The sequence below is a fragment of the Oryzias melastigma genome, linkage group LG4 (genome assembly GCF_002922805.2).
Source record: "Oryzias melastigma strain HK-1 linkage group LG4, ASM292280v2, whole genome shotgun sequence".
Lineage (NCBI taxonomy): Eukaryota > Metazoa > Chordata > Actinopteri > Beloniformes > Adrianichthyidae > Oryzias > Oryzias melastigma.
The window spans coordinates 6,104,512-6,126,116 of record NC_050515.1 but is presented as its reverse complement, the minus strand read 5'-3'; the positions used below and the strand labels follow the sequence as shown (position 1 = coordinate 6,126,116).

General features: G+C 39.0%; 1 protein-coding gene and 1 long non-coding RNA gene across 2 annotated transcripts in view; both read left to right on the top strand.

Moving 5' to 3' along the window:
* The first annotated feature begins 5,521 nt into the window (after nt 1-5,521).
* dmrta2 (DMRT-like family A2) lies at nt 5,522-8,124 on the top strand. The gene is made up of 2 exons (XM_024278129.2): nt 5,522-6,513; nt 6,593-8,124. Exons 1-2 carry the CDS (start codon nt 6,054-6,056, stop codon nt 7,480-7,482), a joined length of 1,350 nt encoding a protein of 449 aa, XP_024133897.1. The 5' UTR covers nt 5,522-6,053; the 3' UTR covers nt 7,483-8,124.
* A 2,920-nt stretch (nt 8,125-11,044) lies between these two features.
* LOC112150396 overlaps nt 11,045-21,605 on the top strand; it is a 162,902-nt gene continuing 152,341 nt past the window's right edge. The window contains exon 1 of the long non-coding RNA XR_004947715.1: nt 11,045-11,574. This is a non-coding gene — a long non-coding RNA (uncharacterized LOC112150396). The remainder of the gene's footprint in view (nt 11,575-21,605) is intronic.

Genomic DNA, 21,605 nt, shown 5'->3' with positions numbered 1-21,605 from the left:
TTCTACGTACGTTTTTCAGCACGTAAAAATTCAATCACACTTTAAGATTTCAGCAATTTTGGCATCAAAACGTTAAGCTTGTTCAGATCATTACTGCCCTTATTTTTTGTTTTCTTAAACTTTATAGCTTTTAAAATATGGAGCAAAATACGCCCCTGAAAATTTTTACATTTTCAAATTTTAAGTAGATTAGCAACAAACCTTTAAATATATTCATGGACTATGTTTTCACCTTTTATAGTCATAAAAAAATGACATTAAACTTTTTTATTAGCATAATGCTAACTTATTTGTCTAATTCGTTATCGACTGAGACTAATTTGGAGTTTAGCTTCTATTTTAGCAACATGCTAACGTTTTTTGGCTAATTTGTTTTCTTCTGGAGTATTTTATGCTACTTTGGAGATTAGCTGCTATTTTAGCAACATTTTTGGTTTACTGAGGAATTTTGTGCTATTTTCGAATTTAGCTAGTAGCTTATTTAAGAAACATGCTAGCATTTTTTGGGCTAATTTAGCATCTACTGAGGTTAATTGGGATAATTTGGAGCTTAGCTTCTATTTAAGCAACTTGCTAACGTTTTTGGCTAATTTGTTATCTTCTGGGGATTTATTTTGTGGCTAATTTAGAGTTTAGCTTCTATTTTAGCAACATTTCTGATTAATTTGGTTTACTGAGGAATTTTGGGCTAGTTTGAGTTTAGCTAATAGCTTATTTAGGCAACATTCTAGCTTTTTTTGGCTAATTTTTCCTCTACTGATGTTTATTTGGCTAAATTGGAGTTCAGCTCATATTTAAGCAACACACTAAATATTTTTGCAATATTAGCATGAATTGAGGATTTTTAGCTACAAATTTACTATAAATTTTTAGACATTTAGGTAAACTTCAGCTCTCTTTCATAGTTATTTAACAAAATTTCCTGTCTTTGCAAATATAACATTTTGTAAATAGCTTTTGGATTTTCAGCAAATCCCTTCAGTAATAAATAAAAGGATTCACACTAGAATTATTGCAGGTAATGCAGCTTTTCTAGTTATACCTTATTTATTCTTCCGTACATTTTTTGATTTGTAAGAACTCAATCACACTTTCAGCAATTTCTGCAATCTTGATTTCAAAATGTTCAGCTTGTTAAAGACATTCCTCCTTGTGCTTTTGGCATTTGTACATTTTACAGTTTTTAAGATTTTATGCAGTTTAATGTGATTTTTCAGTCCCATTGAAAATTAATGGGAGTTTTTTTTTTTAATTGATGCAATTAAAAACATTTAGCTTGTTCAGGACATTTATGCTTTTACTTATACTTACACCATTTTTGAAATTTAAAAAAAACATTTTCCACTTAATTCTTCTAATATTTGTGCACTTTCTGCAAGTTATCCAAGTTTGGTTTAAAAACGTTCAGCGTGTTAGGGACATTAATGCTACTGAAGTTTTTTAAGGCTTATTTTGAGTTTAGCTAACGTTCCATGCTAACGGTTTTGGCTAATTTTGGCTAATTTTGTTTCTAATGAGGTCTTTTGGGGTATTTTGGAGTTAAACTAGTATTTTAGCAACATGATAGCTTTTTGGGCTAATTTGGCATCTACTGGGGATGTTTGAGCAAATTAAAGTCGAGCTAATATTTTAGAAATCTTCAGCAAGTAGCTTAAGCATCTTTAGCAACCACATTCACACTAGCACTATCGTAGGTAATGCAACTTTTTTTGTTCATTTCTGTCATCTTTTCAGAAAAAAAGAAAGAATACTAAAACATTTAAAAAGTGAAACCAATAAATGGTCTATTGTAGTTCATTTGCAGAGATCTACAGAAGGGTGGATTAAAAAGTCACGTTGTGTGTGGATCTCAATCGGCCAGATTGAAGAAAACAAAAACCCATCTCCAATAGTGTTCGGGGACCCCTGGTTTAAAGTATTCAAATGTTTATTTTTCATCAAATTGCAACTTCCAAGATTATAATTATTGTTCAACAATTAAAAAAAGGAAAAAATAATCCTTAAAAAGCGTATTTATTTCATTTGTGAAACTGAAGAACGACTTCAGGTGAGGATCCACAGGTGAGAAGAACACACCTGTTTAAATCACCTTTTTTAGCAAATTGTTTCTTATTAACCCTTTAACACCTGAATGGCACACTCGCCGCTTTTCTCCTTCAAAATCAGCTGGAAATACGTTGATTGTGCTAACAGTTGAAAAGTTACAATAAATCAAAGAACATAAAGACTGGAGCTGTGGTGTTAAAGGTTAAACAATAAAAAAAGATCAAGTGCAGCTGTGTATTCTTAATTTTTTGATCATCTGGAAATTTGTGTCTTAAAAAGACCAGATGATGGAATTAAAAACAACATTAAAACTCACTGCTCAATCAGAGTAACAAACACTGGAATTGTATTTTTTAAAGCCAAACTCAGTTAAAAAATATATTAATTTGGATTTTTATTGTCCCTATTTTTACTTTTAATTGAATAAATTAGTATAAAATCATCACTTTATTGTCATTTTTTAAATTCTTCACATCATGGATGAACTTCTTATCACTAAAGAATGAAAAACAAATCAACGAATATGCTTTTGTGAACGTTTTTGTCTAATTTAGCTAATAAGTGTACTAATAAATCCTTTATTTTTGATGAGAAACATCCTCAGGTCTGCAGTTGAGGCCTTCTTAGAGTGCAGCGTCGGTATTCGGATTATCAGCCTCATGGGATAAAGCAATAAAAGGGCCAGTGGGGTCCTGAATGGGCGCAGCGGCGTGAAGGGGAATAATTACAGCTTCATATTAATTGTGTCCCCCGCCCTCCCCTTCCTCCTCCTCTGCGCGCGCGCCCTCGCGCACACACACCCTGGTGTCATCCGGGAAGGCCGCGCGTCTTTGTGCCGAACACTTCAAGTTTCAAAAACACGGCCGATTGAAGCGGCGCGGCTCAAAGCGGGCGCCATTGTGGGCCAACACATTGAGTTTTGATTGGGGACAATGGTGTTTCTCAAATTTCCAGCGCAGAGAAAGCCATACTCCATCTGTGATCTGAATGAGCGCCCATTCATCCGCTTCCTTCTTTTCTGCGCCTTTGGTTGGTGCAGAAAAGGAGGCAGATGTGGAGGGATGGAGCGGGCAGAGCGCGCTTTTAATTGGCCGCAGTGTGTCTGCGTGCGCGCCCGCGCGCGTACGCACAAACACACACATCCAATAATCTCCGCAGCCTGATGAATACTTGTAGCCCATTCATTAAACAAAGATAATCCCTGCCAACCTACCTCGGGGGCAGAAAAACGTATTTTGTGTCTGTGTCTTGGTGTGTGTGTGCGCGCGCATGTGTGTGTCTGAGAGGGATGGATGGATTGGCTAAGTGCTGGCCAACAGCTTTGGCAGCGAAAGACCCTCCAAATCTCTGAAATATTCATATGCCACGGCGGGGTTATCCCCCATTTACAAATAAGTGTTATTCTAGCGGCTGAAGATGGAGGCTTCAGGGACCTCTTCAGCTCAAGGGCCTCTCCAGATTCAGCCTCTTGTGAGGCTGCCTTTTGTCCCTTTGCACTTTATTCTTACAATTTATTCCGATTTACTAAATAAAAAAATGTTTAGGTTCAAATTTAAACTAAAATTATATTCAAAGAAGCAAAAATAAAAGAGTTTCACCCCTAATCTTATTGGACTCCTCCTCCTCCTTTACAGGAATCCGCGTCTCCTGCTCCATTTGCGCGGCGGAGCTGCTGCTGTGAAGTGCGGGGTTGACAGCCTCTTGTCCGCGTGACGGATTGGTGCGTAAACGCCAGAGCGCGGAACCCCCGCGCGCCGGCCCCTTGTCTAAATGCTACTCTAACCTCTGCCTCTGCGGGACGGGGCCCGGCTGCTCCTGCGGGAGAGGGCGGGCGGGGATCCGGGCCCTGCCGGGCTGCAGGCGGGCGGGACGGTCCTGCACCGGGGGTGCGGGCGGGGGCAGCGGAAACATGCTGCTACATATGTCGGGTCAAGCATGGCCATTGTTGGGACCTTAAAAGGTTTTAAAGCCCCAAACTTTCCTGAAAGAAATAAGACTCGCAGAATTTTAATGCAATCAAAAGATTTTTGTTTTTTTGGGGGGGTATTTTTTTAATTGGAGATGAGGGAATAAAGGGCAGCTCAATTCCTGATGTGGTTTTTCGTGCGTAAAGATGTTTTAAAGTCGTGCGTAAAAATCCAAAAAATGATTCTCTTCATTGTGATGTTTTAGTCACTGTTTTCCAGTAAAATCTTTGAAGGTCTGGAGGCTCTGCTGGGGGCGCACTGTTTGCAACTTTCACCTGCGTGGAAAAAAAAACTGCGCCACTTTCCTGCAGATAATGACTCTGAATGTCAAAAAGATGTAGTTTTAATATCGTCTCTATTAGCCTGTTGGCTGGAGGTAATTAAGGTGCAGATGACAGCGGTGAGGGAAACAGATGGCATTTGCTTACAGTGATTCAGAAAGTAAACAATGACTCGGGGAGGGGTAGGGGGGGTGGACGGGCGCGCGCTCATGCACACGCGCTCTGTGGAGCATCATCAGCAGCAGCAGCAGCGGCGGCGGCCCTAAAGGTGTTGATCAGCGGGGGATGTTGTCGTTTCTCTCCGAGCTGTGGATTAATGGAAGCATCTCCACCTTTTTCAGAGTGGCTCCCAGCGATCTCCTGAGCGAGCAGGTGAGGGAGCAGGTGGCGCGCGCGCGCTGCCCTTTTCCGGCTCCGCGCGCGGAGGACTTCTGAAATCTCGGCGCGCATTAATGCGGCATTATGGCTTCTTAGTTAATAATATGAGGGCGGGGGGAGGAGGGGGTGTGCAGGATGAGTCTAATAATAAAAAATAAAAAAAGTGGAAAAATAATTGTTTGATTTTATTTGTAATCTCCAGTTATTATTGCAGAAAAACGAAAACAATTGTTTTATAATTATTATTTTTTATGAATTATTGAAAAAAGAAAAATAAAAAATAGTAAAATATGCAGCAATTTGAAATATTTAGACGGAAATATAATTATTTATAATGTGCCATTATTTTGAAATCGCACAAAATAAATGAATAGAAAAAGTTTAAAATATTTATATTTCTTTTTTTAAATACTATAAAAAATTAAATACAAATAATTGTAGTATTTTTTTACCTTTAATTATTGACTTTAAAAGACAGTTTAACCTTTAAAATAATAATTTTATATTATTTTTTTATTTGTTCTTAAAAAATAATATTTTGTGGTAAATACATTGGTCTGGTGACGCTGGTTTTCCTGCCGCCCTCAAAGCTGCTACTTTTTCTTCACCTTCCAGTCAATAATCTGCAGAAAATATTTTTTATGTCTAACAAAATTAAAAATAAATAAATAAATACTTACCTTTTAGATGAAATCTTTCTTTATTCTAATTGCCTTTACTGTTGGTTTTTACCCCAGGAAAGTCGTTTAGTAGCGCCACATATTTGTTTTTAAATAAAAATTTAAAAAATTCTCTAAAAGTAATAATTTCCTTCATTTTTGTGCTCGTTTTTGTCTGTGTGCACAATCAAAACGCAATATTTGTGGGGAAATAACTGCATCGATTGGAGTTTTTCGGGCACTCCCTTTAGATTCTTAACACTTGATGTTTGAAAAAAGAACTCAGGTGGACACAGTTGAAAAAAAAAGGGAGAGGCGTCCAATCAGAGCGCTCCTTTTCCCTTTGGCCAATGACAGGCGCCACATTGTTGTCAAATTTGTCTAATGAAAGCGGAGGAGCAACAATAGAGAGAGGAGAGAGGGATCTGTATCAATTGACGATCTCTGGAGGAAGTTAGTGTCTCAGGCTGCGGCGCGTAACAGGCGCAGCTCCTCCTGGAGAGTTTGGACTCGAACCCGAGCAGGAACGCGCGCTCCGCTCCAACTTCATCCGGATGTAAACTTGTCAAATTCTAGACTTTAGAGTTTCAGTCTAGAAGTGCGCAGACCTGTTGCGCGGAGATGCTGAAAGGCGCGCAGCAGCTGTGACCGAATCTGACCGCTCCATCCCCGCGCGCGCGCTTCACCTCCTCCTCTTCTTCTTTCCTCGGTGAGTCACGAGCATGGATCTGAGACCCGAGCTCCCCACCGCCTCTTCTGCCTCTCAAGTCCACCCGGCCGCGGCGGCGGCGGCGGCTGCGGCCTCCATCCCGGTGTCCATGGCCGGGAACCTGCTGCGCGGTCCTCCGCTCCTCCTGCGCGCCGCAGACAAGTACCCGCGCACGCCCAAGTGCGCCCGCTGCCGGAACCACGGCGTGGTGTCGGCCCTGAAGGGCCACAAGCGCTACTGCCGCTGGAAGGACTGCATGTGCGCCAAGTGCACGCTGATCGCGGAGCGGCAGCGCGTCATGGCTGCGCAGGTGGCGCTGAGGCGGCAGCAGGCGCAGGAGGAGAACGAGGCGCGCGAGCTGCAGCTGCTGTACGGCACGGCGGAGGGGCTGGCGCTGGCCGCCGCCAACGGCATCATCCCGCCCAGACCCAACTACGAGGTGTTCGGTTCCGTCAGCAGCGAGAGCAACTCAGGTGAGTGAGGAACACGCAGGTGAAGCGTTGTGGAGCGGACGCGCGAATGTTATGCTGATGATCTCGTGTTTTTACGCAGAGTCGAGTATCCAGAAGTTCGAGCTGTTCCCCAAGAACCAGCTGTCCGGGTCAACCCCCCCGCAGCAGTCCGGGGGGAAGTCGGCCTCCGCGGACAGCGACGCGGCCCCCGGCATCTCCTCCCCGGACGCCCGGCACGAAGGAGGCTCCGGTTCCGAGAACGGAGACAGCGAGTCGTTCCTCAACTCCCCGGTGTCCAAACCTCTGAAGGACGGAGAGGACACCCCCGGGTCCGTCAGCTCGCTCGGATCAGACTCCGGTTCCGAGATCGACAAGGACGAGCAGGAGCCGTCCCCGTCCTCCGTGGCGTCCCGCCACATGAACGCCATCGACATCCTGACCCGGGTCTTCCCGAGCCACAAGCGCAGCGTGCTGGAGCTCGTGCTGCAGGGCTGCGGCAAGGACGTGGTCCAGGCCATCGAGCAGATCCTCAACAACGGCGGCGCGCAGGCGCCGAAGGCCGGCGCGGAGGAGGCGGCGTGGACGGCGGAGAGGATGCTCCAGAGCGCGCAGCAGCTCCCGCCGGCCTCCGCCACCGCAGCCCCGTCCACGAGGCCGATGCTGCCGGGAGCCATGGCGCTGAGCAACCGCTCCGCCTTCTCCCCGCTGCAGCCCAACGCGCCGCACTTCAGCGCGGACCCGGGCTCCTACCCGCTGGGCACGCACCTGGGCTTGAACCCGCTGCGCCTGGCCTACTCCGCGCACAGCCGGGGACTGGCGTTCATGACGCCCTACTCCACCACCGGCCTCATGCCCACTTTGGGCTTCAGGCCTCCCATGGACTACGCCTTCAGCGACCTGATCCGGGACAGGACAATGCTGCACAAGGAGCAGCCGTACGCCGGCGGCCTGTACGGGCCTCTGGTCAACAACACGCCGGACAAACAGTGAGGCCTCGCGCGCCCTGACGCACCCGGAGCGCGCTCCTGACGCACTCATCCAGTCTGTGTATTCGTAGCCGCAAGTGTTGAAATCCGTGACGTGCGTGGCTACACACTTCTGTACATACAGGATCATCTGGCTTGTAGTCAAATGGTCTGCCTGGGGGGTGGGAATGGGGGGTAAAATTACTTATGTGGAATAAAAAAATATATATGTTAGTTTTCAAGCGTTTGTAATAGTTCCAAACCTCCTCCTGCCAACAGAACGAGACCAGAATATTTATAATAAAGGGTCCAAATGGCAAAACAATATTAAAAGACTAAACTCTGTAGCTCATCCATTTATTTCATTATATTTTTTGACATTTTAGGGGCCATAAATCGTCGGTGAAACTGAAGTTAAAAGACAAAATTAAATTATTAGCTTCCTGCGTATAAATACCATTCATTTGACTATAAATAGATTGATTTATCTCACACTTTTTTATTAGTTTGTTTCTAAATGCCTGTATTATATATTTCATTTATCATTTCTGTCAGCTCATATATTTTGTGGCAAAGTGCTGGAAAAATGTTCAAATGTTTAAAGCTGTGCTGTCACATTGTATGAATATGCTGGAAATAAATGTTATTAAAAAACGTGAACGAAAAATATGTATTTTGTGTGTCCAGACCATTAATAATGAAGGTTTCGAGTTGACATTTAATTTAAAACTACAATTCTGATCAAATAATCAAATTTGTTTGTTTAAAAAAGAATATTTATCGTTGAAAAAGCACAAACAAATCAAAATTTTCGATGTTTTAAATTCTAATTTGCGTTCAAACCAAGAAAACAGTTTGAAAAAATAAAAATTTCTTAGACATTCATCACATTTAAAACCTGAAAACAATATTTAAATTTAATCTGACAATAAAAATAAAATGCAAGTTTTTTTTAACTTAATTTAAATGGTGGAAACATCACTTTTATTGTTGAGTGATAAGCAGAAAAAACATTTATATCCACATATAGAGCACAAATATGTTGAATATTCTCCTTAAACAAATCATTAAAAAATATAGAAGAGTTAAAACACAAATTATTTTAAATAATCCATTTTATAGCAAAACTACAATATGTTTTAAATAAAAAAAAACTGTTTCTTAGAGGTCAAAGTTTATGGTTTTCCTCGCTCTCCATCCCTGTTTTTCTTTGGAGCCTAATCAGGCATCATCTGGGAAGATTTGGACCGTCCATCTCACGATCTCCTAACACATGTATTTATTAAATGTATCCCATGATAGTTGCAGAATGATAGCTGGTGCTACTGGTGGTCGTAATGTTGCACAAAGGATCCCCCGAGTTCCTCCCTCCTCTGCCAACAGTTTCAGGGAGAATCTCAGATAAACCTGCAGGTTTTCTGAAGAGCAGTGGTGCCATCTGGTGGCCACTGCGGGTACAGCAGGTTCCCTGATTCTCCTCAGTGGAAAAACAGTTTTTATTTCTGATTAAAAGACTAAAATGATGAGGTAAAAACAAATGTAGCTGCATAAGTTTGCGATATTTTTGGGTGATCTAAAACTAAGATCTGACAATGAGGCTGCATATTTATTTTTCTGCTTCAGTTTTTTGGGGAAAAAAATCTCAATTTTTAAGCAAAGTAAATTCAGAAAAACTAAATTTCACTGCATTGATACAAATTTGTGTCGAGCATAATCTCTGCAATACATTTTTAGAGAAATTACCCAACACAATCCTGAGCACAATATTCCATATTTATTTATTTATCTTGAATTTAGCAGTTTAGAGCAACATCCGTCCACACACAAACACTACAATGTTACTATTATGTATTAATAAAGTACATTTGTCACTTTTTCCTTATATGTCGATTACTTACAGCCTCAACTCAAAAAATTTAAATAAATTGAGTAAAGAATGTATTAACCAATCTTTACCACTAGATGTCACTGTTGTTAAAGGAATGTTCCCTTTGCCAAACATAAAACCCCTTATAGAAATAAGGAGGCCTTTAAAAATGTATTTCATAAATATGTCCTTTTCAGGAAAAGCAACAGTTTTAATACTATCTTTCGTAGAAAATTACAGAGTTTTGAATCTGTTGCTGTCAGGATTTGATTTCACGAATGATCCCTTGAACAAATGAACACTTTTCATCTGTGCACTTCAGTTTCAGGTCTGTTTTTTATTCATCGTGATGTTTTAGCGCACTCTGCTGGCTGCTCATCAAACATGGAGGAGCTGTGACAATACAATACAGACTGAAGAGCAAAAATGTTTTCAGTTTTGGTTTTTATATAACAGAACAAATTCTGGATACAGTTTTTTAAAACAAAAAAATATATAAATATATATTTTATTGACTGAAATGTAAAAAAAAAAAGAGTTATGGAGCTTTAGTTGATTGCAGTTCTCCTATAGTGAACGCACAAACATGCTCTTTGTGTTTACTAATGAATAATTAGACAACTGCAGATATGGAGCAATAAGCTCCTGGAACAGTAAACCGATAGAGACAGAAGGAAATCCATTTAGACTGTTACTCCATACATAAAACCCATTTTCATTCTCAGAGATGCGGTTTGGCTTATTGTCAGGAAAAGAACCAGATAAACACACAAAACACACACAAAGGAAAACAATTGTGGCCTGGATTTAGAGTCTTAGAGCTTACAGCTCAGTGAACTCAAGGCCGATAAGCAGAACAGGAATTGAAGTTTTACAGAATGTATTGAAATGTTTTACAGCACTGTTGGCACGCCAGCGTGTTGTCATCGGAAAAAAAGCCAAAGCTGATGAAAATAACAGCAAGACTTTCCTGCGTCCACACTAATGCAAACTGGTCCATTTCACAGCAGAACGCCACAAAAACAGTTCAGATCCAGGAGTGGGTTTTATCCAAAGCAACTTGTTTATTTCAAGTTATAAGAACAAAGAAAAAGTTTTATTTTTCACTTTTTCTTACTTAGTTGCGATAATCTGGTTCTCAAAAAAGTGTAATAATCTTTTATTTATTGACAAAAATGAAGTACTTATTGATCATCAGAGGATATAATTGCATAAATCTTTATTGTTCATGTCGTAATATCATAAAAATATAGAGTTCTTGTTGTTTATACCCAGAAAACATTATTACTGCAATATAGTTCAGTTAAAGTAAAATGATTTTCAGTTTATTCCAGATAAAAAAAAACTTAAATGCTATATAACAAATATTTTCATATTTGTTTTGATTTTTACTCTTTTTTTTCTTTATTTTTTTAAGTGTGTGAAAGAGGCACAAAATATAAAATTTCTTCCTCTTTCTGATCCCTTTTAATTTCCCTACGAGATTGTTATAAAATCTCTTGATTTTGTTGTTTTAAGGAAATTAATAAATATATATACATACAAAATATCACATATTTATTTGTCATTCAGGACATATTCATTTTCCTGACATGAAAAAATGCTGTTCTGGGATTTTCTTGTCCAGAATTAACACATCCTAACACACAATTAAACTCCATGTTTTAGTTTACATAAAAATATTATATATTTGCTCCAAAAATCTGCTTTTCTTCAGGAAAAACTGTTAATTAAATGGATCAAACTCAACAACCTAAAGAAAACTTTTTTCTTCACTTAAAAAAGCAATTTTTAAATAACAAAACATGATTCAGAACTCCTCTTTTTAATGAAAAGTCAAATGATTTTGTGAAAAACTTAATTATTAAAAGTGAACCTGAGCTGTTTGACTAAAGTTTTTAAACTGGAATATTTATGCATTTATGACTTCTGACCGGTTCCAGACTGAAAAATGAAACATTTTACTGATATTTCACTGAATCTATTGGGATTATGTCACTTTAAACCTCTCAACATTACAAAACATAAAGCTTTCTCTGGTTAATTTGCTCATTTTTGACAGACAGGTCAATCAACCAATGAGAGCAGAGAATCTCCCGATCATCCTCATTGATCACCGGTGTGTTAAGTGTTTTCAACCAGAGCCTGAAGTTTATTTAAATGTTTCAGGAAGCTTCAGAGGGAACGCGCGCGCTCTTTAGCTGCAGTTTTTCTCACTGGAACAGAAGTTTTTACTGGAAAACGTCAAAGGTAAGACGCCATGTTTTTTTTTCCTTTGAAAGTTTGGCTCTGAGCAAAAAACAAAATAAAATACGATTTAAAATCAAAAGTTTGGTTCTGAACAAAAGTGAAAAAAAAAAAAAAAAAATGGCTCGGAAATGGGCTAAGCTAGCTAATGGGCTAAGCTAGCTAAGCTAGCTAAGCTGGAGCTCCATTTTTGTACTGAAACTAATGTTTACTATAAAGTTTATTTAAAAAAAAGAGGGGTCCCTCACGTCGTGAGTTTCCATTTTAATGCAGTTTTTCATGAAATTAATTCCAATTCCAAAATTAAGATGAAATTCTCATTCAAATAAGTTGTGGAGTTTGTTGGAGGAATTCAGTGACTTGTTTTATTGTTATGTTGTGTTTAAATATATTTTTCTTTTCGTAAAAGGGTTGTTATATAAATAAATAATAATAATAATGTATATAACTTTCTTTTATAGTCCTTAATTTAAGATTTTTTCCTGATATTTTGAGATGGTTGCGGACATTTTGGGGTTATAGAAGGATATTTACAAGCATTGCATTATAATTGTGATTCACCATGGGGTGGCCATGGTGCAGAGCGGTTGACCACTGATTAGATCGCAGGTTTGGTTACCGCGCTGCGTTCCCAAGTGTCCTTGAGCGAGACGCTGAACCCCACATTGTTCCTGGTGGCTACAGGTTGGTACTATTGTTTGGCATCAGTGGGTGAATGTGACTGTGAAGCGCTTCGGGTCTTCTAAGAAGGTCGTAAAACACTATTTAAGTACATTTACCCCCTCCCTCACCATTTATGATTTTCCTTTCTGCTCTTTGATTATAACTTGTCCTGAAGCAATAAAGCTGCGTTCACACCGGACAAGCTTTAGGGGCGTCAAGTTTTAATGTTAAGTCAATGTACAGATGTGATCTGAGGTCCTGCAAAGGGGGATTTGAGTGTCAGTCGCAAAAATCTGAACTCTCCCATCAACCAATCAGGGACTCAGCTTTGGGGACGTTTTCGGTGATCAGCGGATATAAAACAAATCCAATATGGCTGATCGATGTCAGCATTCTTCTCCTGAACTTTCATCCATTTTCTTAACCTTAACCATTTTGATATTTTACATAACATTTGTACATTTTCTTGAAGCTGTTTATTTAGGATTGCCCCCATTGCAGTTGTGAGGTTACTATTTGGAATTAAAGAGCATCTCAATACACAGAGGAATATGAAGTTATGTGTATGAGAGCAACGCACATTGCAGACCACTGTTTTCCAACCCTGGTATTCAATTTTCAGTTTTCTATTAGTGAAGAATTCAGACAAATTGTGCATTTTGTGGTACAAGCACTAAATTTGGCATGGATGTGTCGTAGGATCCCCTTTCATGAAAGCATGATAGCCACGAGAAAAATCCAAAAATCAGTAAGGATGGCTGCTACACAGTCAATCTTTACAGAACTATTCAATGTCTATTTGCCCCAGCCTCAACAATATGAGCTGTTGGTAAACAAAATTAACCTTAAACTTGAAGGGTATTAATAGATTGCTATTATATATGTTTTCAAATCTTTAATTTTCAGGTGTTTTTTTTGAAAGAGGGGATCCTAAGATATAGCTATATCAAATTTGGTGGTTTTGCCACAAAATTCAGGATTATTTTAATAATCGCCTCCACTAAATACCAACCTGCTCACATGGGTCTTTTTTCAGCCTCCTGCAGGAGTTGATTCTTTACCATTTCCTTACGATATTTTAGAAACACGAAAGACGTGTGCTGAGGATCAGGGTCGGAAAACATTGTGATATTTGAAAGCCACAAAATATACGGAAAATCTCAAAAAAAAAAAGAAAATTTCAAGTGAAGTCTGAATCATTTCTGCCGTGAGATAAAATAATGCTTAGAGATATTTCCTGTACCTGTATATTCTGTCATTGATTTATTTGTATAAAAACGGTTTGACATCATGAGATTAGTTTAACACACTGAGATGCATCATCAGTAGGACAGAAAAAGATTTTGACGTCTTTATTTTCACTCAGGAAGCAGTTTGAGTGTAAACTCCGTTCATAAAGGTTTAACAGCTGTTGATTCGTGGGGATTAAAAGTCTCCTGGTGAGTTGAGCTCTACAGCTGGAACAGGGAAAGTTTTATGTTGGACTGTGGAAGCAGACAAGATTGTTGTTTTGAATTTTTGTAACCCTTCCGCTTTCCTAGGCTTGTTTACATTAAAAGTGGGGTCATCTGGACCCCGTAAGAGAGGACGAGAATATTTTAAATCAGTAAATATATATTTTTTTTTTTTAGCTGTTGAGTGTAATCTATAGCTAACCCAAAGTCCTATTCAGCTCCCAGAATACTTGGTTCCAATGAAAGTAATTTTCCTCAGACAGGAAGGATGTGCAGGAATATGAGTGAGTTACATCAAATAATCTGTAATGTAACAATCAAAAATTGTTTTTTTTATAAAGCTAAAACCTTTATTTTTCCCTCTTTAGGTATATTTCATTTATTTTCTTATAAATGTTTTCAGAATAAAGTAATTAAATCATCCTTTTATAAAGTCAAGTTGCAGCACTTTTAGTCCCACTCTGATGAAAATCTTGTTTTTTTATTTTTAACATGTCTGTGTGGCATTTTTCTTCTGGGACAGAACAAATTTAACAAGAAGTCATTTTGTTTTTGCATTTCTGAGTATTTCTGCTTTTAAATCGCTGTCAATGAAAGTGTCACAGACAGGCTCTGTTTGAATTATTGATCCTTCTTTACGTCACCACAGCTCTGCTGCACATGCACTAAACCCCTCATTGTCTGGCGATACGATGCATATTGTGGGACGATACATATCGTATTGCGAGACATATATCGTGATGCAAATCATATCGTCAGACATTTGTCTATACACACCCCTAATAAATACTAAAAATGAAACACATTTTTTCACTGAATAAATGAGTATTCCAAACTTTTATTTATCCACAAAATGGTCAAAAAGATAAAAGACATTGTTTTAAGAAGATGATAGAAGTTTCATTGATTCCATGATGGGGAAATTGATTTGCTAATATGACTCCAGAAACAACTGATAAATAAAAGATAATTAATAGCACTAATAATTAGGCCTGTGAACATTAACTCGTTAATATTAATTAACACAAGTAATTGCACCTGTGGAGCGGCAGTCTTTCGCTTTGCCTCAATTATCTCTCCACGTTTGCGACTCTAAAACTAAATTTATAAAACTTAAAAACTGTAACTTTTTAACATTATTGTTATGAACTAGATATACAGCATTACCTGCGATAATGCTGTAAGATGAATTTGGCCGCTGAAGATGCTAGTGCTGATAGCTGAAGATACTGAAATTGATTGCTAAATACGCTGAAGCTGATGGCTGAAAACGCTGAAGCTGATAGCCAGCTAAAATATTAGCTAAATGCCAAATTAGCCTCAAATACAAAAAAAACAAAGCAAAACTTAGATTAGCCAAGACAACTAGCATGTAGCTAAGAAAATTGCTAAATTTCAAAATATCCTAACATAAAAAAAGCCTAAATTAGCCAAAGCAGCTAGCATGTAGCTGAAATATTAGCTAAACTCCAAAAAAGCCTACATTTTTTTTTAGTAAATTCCAAAATAGTCAAAAAAAGCTAGCAGAATGCAAATTTTAAAACTTAAAAAACGTAACTTTTTAACATAATTATGAATAATAAAAATGGAGGAATATTACTCCATAATAAATCAACTTAAACTTTAAATAACTTTCAATATTTTACTCTCCATAAAAATATATTTTGTCAAAATTATACAAGTTAGAAATGAGTGCAAGATCACATCGGGTCATTAATAACAATAAAATAAAATGATCTGGAGGACCGGATAGACCGGCCTTGACTTTGACACGTGTTCTAAATGCACAGGTATGGGTGTGACTTCATATTGTGATTATAGTAATTGGTCAGCAAATACTGATGCCAGAAAATAAAAAAAATAATTGTGATTTATTTTTACAAGGTTTGCAATTAATTCATTATTTTTTTAATTGATTCCCGGCCCTAAATAACAATGTATACAGCTATTTTGTGAAAGAGGTTTTTGCTTCTGTAAGAAAGAATTTTCATAGTTTAAATGCCAAATAATAGATTTCTGGAATTGGACTATTTTATCCACAAAGTTAGTTGAATCTTCCGTGTATCGATTTGTGGAGCATATATGGAGATTTCTAATTCTTCATGTAAAAAGTCGAGTCTGCGAAGGGAAAGAAAAGAGGCTGCTCGGTATCATTGCACAGAGGTGAATGCATCATTTCAACCTCAGCTTTCATGTACAGATGAATAGGTAGTAAATGGGCTTCGGTGAGTGAGAGTACCTGAGGTGTGAAGGATAAGCCAAATGGTGCACGAAGAGCCAATAAAACCCGAGTGAGCTTGGTGCAGAAGTCTGCCTCTGCTGCACCTCCACGCTGCTCTTCTAACTTTACATTTGGGAGAAAAAATGGACAAAGAAGCTTAAAGATCAGGTTTTTGTTTCTGGTTTTTGTTCAGAAATGCTCTCCAGAGGTCTGACACATGTTAAAAGTATTAAAATAATTTGCATGCCCGCTTTTCCCATCGGAGCTCCTTTATAAAATTGAGTTACACAATCAGTAATTTCCATATGATGTCCACAGCTGCATGCAATTCCATGCAGATTCCATCCTCATCTCCTCCTCACAACCCATAATTTAGCTGTAATGTATTCAGCTGCATTGTTTCTCGCTGATGAATTCCACATGTGGAGATTTTTGCAGATTTAAAAAAAGATGAACAAGCTGCTGGTTTTGCATTGTGGGGCTAAAACACTCATCACGTCCTGCTCATATATGATGTACATATATGTGTGATATGCTAATAAATTCTGAACACACGTTAAAGGGATGGCAGCCGCTCCCAGAGCGCCCATCCTCGCTGTTCCTCATCAATGCTTTCTGCTGAAACGTACAATTTGCAATACGCAGTTAATGAGTTGTTGAAGGCTGAGAATGAATCCCATTCTAGCTGTAATTGTGTAGGGTTTCCCGAGGGGGCAAGTGTGTGCGTCTGCAACACTGCCATGTGTGTGTGGGCTTTTCAGCCAAAACAGAAGTGTCTTTAATCTTCATTTGATGACTCTGACTCACAGCTCCAAGACTGAAAACACACAGAGAGTAAAAGTAAGGACAGAGGAGGGGAAGAAAAAACACCCAGGACAAGTTCTTGATGATCAGAGAAAATCTGGAGAACTTACCGGGAGAAGAGTCGGAGAGGGAAAAGCTGTTTTCACGCAGACCTACTTCTGTCAGTCAGCCGAATGTCGTAGAAAATTTTTGTGAAGTGAGCTCCTGAGATTCACACATGCTCCAGTAAAAACCTCAACTTGATGGAGAGATGAAAGAAACAATCACTCTGAGCTTTTTGGAGTCGGGATCACACAATTCCTTCAGATGTCTCCAAATGTGGCATGTTTGTGTATTTGTTCAAAAACATCCTAAACATTTCCAGTTTTATCTCCAATAATTTGCAGACAATTCCTGTATAATTTGTGATTGGATTTGTTGGTGTAAAATTTCCAGACGAACGATGTGTTTTTGCAGTGTTCTGAAAACCAACTTTCTTTCAGCGCGAGTTTTTACTCTGTGGAAAACATGAGGGGAAGGAGTTCCTGGTGGTTGTGAAGGATCATCCTTTATTCACAGGATGATCTGATGGCTCCTGTGAAGCTTCACAGCAGTTGTTTATCATATCTCATGGTGCAGTTTAGGTTTGTGAACCAGAAGTTTCCTCCTTCCAAAGCTCACGGAGCTGCTGTTCAGTTGCTGCTTTGAAAGCCGTTTTCACACTTTGTTCCAACTCCCACTTCAGATTACTGCTTTTTAGGGTGTATTCAGACTCTGAAACTGGTTTGTTCCAGATCGAGTCCTGAACTTTGCATTTGGTCTGTATTCAGACTGGGATCAACCGGAGATTTCCGCTCCTTGACTAAAGATCTCTTCAGTCATTCATCAGTTATGGTCAAATCAAAAAGAGAAAGATTGAGGTGCTGCAGTTTGCTAGGATATTCCATTTATTCAAACTTTTTATTTCACTGAACGTCTGTATGAAGATCAGGCTCAACGCTTTTCACTGCTGCTTCTGAGGCATGGAGCAAGGCGGTTACTGAAGATGATACGGCTACGAGGTACACTGATAAATGTTTGTGACATATAGATCGTATGGAAAACAGTGCGAGAAGCAAAGTACGATAAAACGATAATGATATATATCGCGATTGAACTTTTTCTAGATTTAAATATCTTTATTTGTCATTGTCTCAGGTACAATGAAATTAGAAGTGCTTCCTGGTCAGTGCAACACCTATACTTTAAATCAACCCATGGCAAAAAACGTACTACTAAAATAGTAAATAATACATAAAAAAGTGCTGGTAATTAAAACCTGGAAATGTAAACACTTTTAACTAAAAAAACAGGATACTCAATACTTGTTAAAATAGTTAAAAACCAGAGCAAAATAATAATAAATATGAGAAAACATCAGTTTACAGGAAGAGCTCCAGGTTTGGTGTTTCTTTGCATCATTTCTCGATAGAGGGATGAGTCTGTCGCGATAGACTTTTATTTTGAAGGGTCTGAAATTGGCACTCACCAATTGCAAGCCTTTTCTCCTCTTTAGAGAATAAAAGTTGAGTTGTTTTATTGAGTCTGCATTTATTCCACCGGATTTTCACAAGTTACTGTTGCATCGCTGCTCCATGTTTGTCCCCTAATAACCGGCTATGGTGGGCGTTTTGGTTCAGAGCTTGCCCTCTCGCTATGGGTGGAGTTCTCCTGCCTCTGGTGGAGGAGTTTAAACATCTTGGGGTCTTGTTCAAGAGTGTAGGAAGATCGGAGCGTGAGATCGACAGGCGGATTGGAGCGGCGTCCATCGCTATGCGGTTGCTGCACCGCTCTGTTGTGGTGAAGAGAGACCAGATCCAAAAAGCAAAGCTCGATCTTGGTTCCAGTACTCACCTATGGTCATAAGCTCTGGATCATAACCCAAAGAACGAGATCCTGACTACAAGCGGCTGAAATGAGCTTCCTCTGGAGGGTGGCTGGGCGCTCTCCTAGAGATGGGGACCTGGAGGGAGCTCCGAGTAGAGCTTCCAGAGAAGCCAGTTGAGGTGACCCTGGGGAGGTGTTCCGGGCGTGTCCTACTAGGTGGAGGCCGGGGAAGACCCAGGACACGCTGGAGAGACTACGTCTCTCGGCTGGCCTGGGAATGCCTCCGGGTCTCTCAGAGGAGCTGGAGGAAGTGACTGGGGAGAGGAAAGTTTTGGCATCTTTGCTTAGACTGCTGCCCCCACGACCTGGTCTTGGGTGAGCGTAAGAAGCTGGATGGATATTTTGCTCTGAGTGGATCGTATTCAGACTGAGGAATCTCAGAACGAACTGAAGGTCAGTCTGATTGAAAATGAACCAAAACCACCTTGAAAGATGGGTCAGAGACCGTTTCCTGATCCCAGACCAGGGTCCGTTTGTGCACATTCAGACTGAAACTTTGTTCTGGATGACTCTGGTTCACTTTAAGCCAGGGGTCCCCAAACTGTTTCTAATGAAGGCCACATAGCTGTTTTCTTCTGTGATGTGGGACCGGGGTCGGTTTGTAGGCTAACAGAAAAAGTGCAACAATCACAGCCTAAACATAAACATTTATGATTTTTCAGAAAGCCACACATAGCCACATTTTAAATAATTCATTTATTTCACCTTCATAGAAAAAATAATACAAAAACATTTTAAAAACCTGTCATAATGCTAGCGTGAATGCTGTAAGCTGAATTTGATGATAGTGCTGAAAGCTGATGATGCTTAAATTGATAGCTAAATGCTTAAGCTGATAGCTATTATCCTAAAAAACTGAAAAAAATCTAAATTAGCCAAAACAGCTAGCATGTAGCTGAAATGTTAGCTAAATGCCAAATTAGCCACAAAAAAATGGTTAAATCTGTGATTTAGCTAAAACAGCTAACATAAAGGTAAAATATTAGCTAAACTCTAAATTAGCCTAAAAAAACTGAAAAAATCCTAAATTAGCCAAAACAGCTAGCATGTAGCCGAAATATTAGCTAAACTCTAAATTAGAGAATTATAAGATCATTCTTGGACCTTGTGGTTGAGTCAAGCGTCGGGTCTTGTTTAAGTTTATTACACACTTCTTTTTCTTTCTCACACACAACACCACGATGAGTCGGCGTCTTAAAATTAACACGGCGTTTCTGAAGATGGTAAATCTGAAGGTTAATGGCGCTGTTGAAACGGCGTGGTTGAATTTGACTGTCGTGCAGCCGGGAGGACGGCAATAACCGGAGCATTCATTCACTTTCACCTGTAAAAAATATTTTTACTCTGTTTGCCAAAGATAAAGGGTTTGGAAACATGTAGACACATGGCTGATAAGACGACCATGAAACAGTTTTTGTTATTCAAAAATATGTACATGGTTATAATTAATGAATGTAATCGAAACTTCAAAGATTTCTACTGTCCATTTGTCAGCCTTCATACCTGCGTTTGAGTCATTCTCAGGCAAAGTGCCACTGAGGCAGAATTACTGTGCAGGAACGAAGCTTGAAAATAATTTAATTGACTTAGAAAGTCAGTACTGTTTGAAATCACAGTTTGGAAGCTGTTTTGACCCCCGTCATGCAGCATCTATAGCTAAAGGTGTCTGGGTGATGCTGCAGGAGTGAGTCAGAAAAATCAAAGTACAACTCTCAGCTTTTTGTCTCACATGGAATAAGATCTTTGCTCCATTTCATTTGCCAGATATTCTCAATATTTTTAAAGCAAAACTGAAAACTACCTAAAAAGATAACACATCAAATCATTGGCTTGTGCGACCTTGGCCCATGCTTTGATGCGATTAGTTCTTTATGGTGCAGTTTTCCCTCTCCGTGTCTGTTGAATCTTTATTTACACAGGTAGGTCGATTGAGAACAATTTCTCATTTATAACTAAGACCAGAGTACGCGTCAGCAAAACAGAAACAGTGCAACAGTGTAATAAGTTAGACACAGATAAAAACACGACCTCTTCTTACATCAATAATTGAAATATTTACAATAAAAAGAAAACTGAACTGATTAGTGGTTATGTATTGTTTTCAATATTTTTTAATGACCTAAAATGCATCAGAATTTCTCAAAACGTTTAAAACAGAAAACTAAAATCTGTTTTTTTTCCAAACAAAAGTAATATTAACGGATTTAAGACAAACTCCAATGAAAATCCTGTTTTTGGTGTTTTTTAACGTGTTCTTGTAGAATTTTCTCATGATGGAGGACATATTTGATTTCCATTTTTCTTATCAATACATGTCATTATTACTGTCATGAGTTTGAAATATTTTTTACAATCTATGCTTGGAATAAACCAACCAACCAAATAACCAATCAACTAACCAAATAACAAACCAACCAACTAAATAACCAATCAAAGCAAATTACAAACCAACCAAATAACCAAATACACAAATAACCAACCAACCAAATAACCAACCTACAAAATAACCAACAAAATAACCAATCAACCAAATAACTTGAGGTTACAATTGCAGTTTTTCTTTATTGAAATCATTGTGAATTAGTAGCAAACAAAAAAATGCCTTTTAAAAAAGCTTGTAGCTGTGATAGTGCTACAATCGGCTGGTCACAAACTTCCTGCTCCGCTCCATTGTGATGCATTCGCCTGCAGACAAATAGATCTTTGAACGTCTTTGTTTTCCTCGTCTGAGCTGGAATCTGGATCTAAACTGTACAAATGGATAGCTCTGATGTTGCTCGCCATTTTTGTTGCACCAGTAATGTTAGATAAGAGGCTGAGTAAACGAGATGATGGGAAGTGCGGGTAGGCTCACTCTGCGCAACCGGTCCCACCCACAACTCATCGCAATTTACAGACAGAAAGATTTAGAGATAATCAGGGTGAGACTTTAAGTCCAGGACAGGTGAATATGGTTGGCGTTGGGGTTAGAAATGAAAGAAACTTTC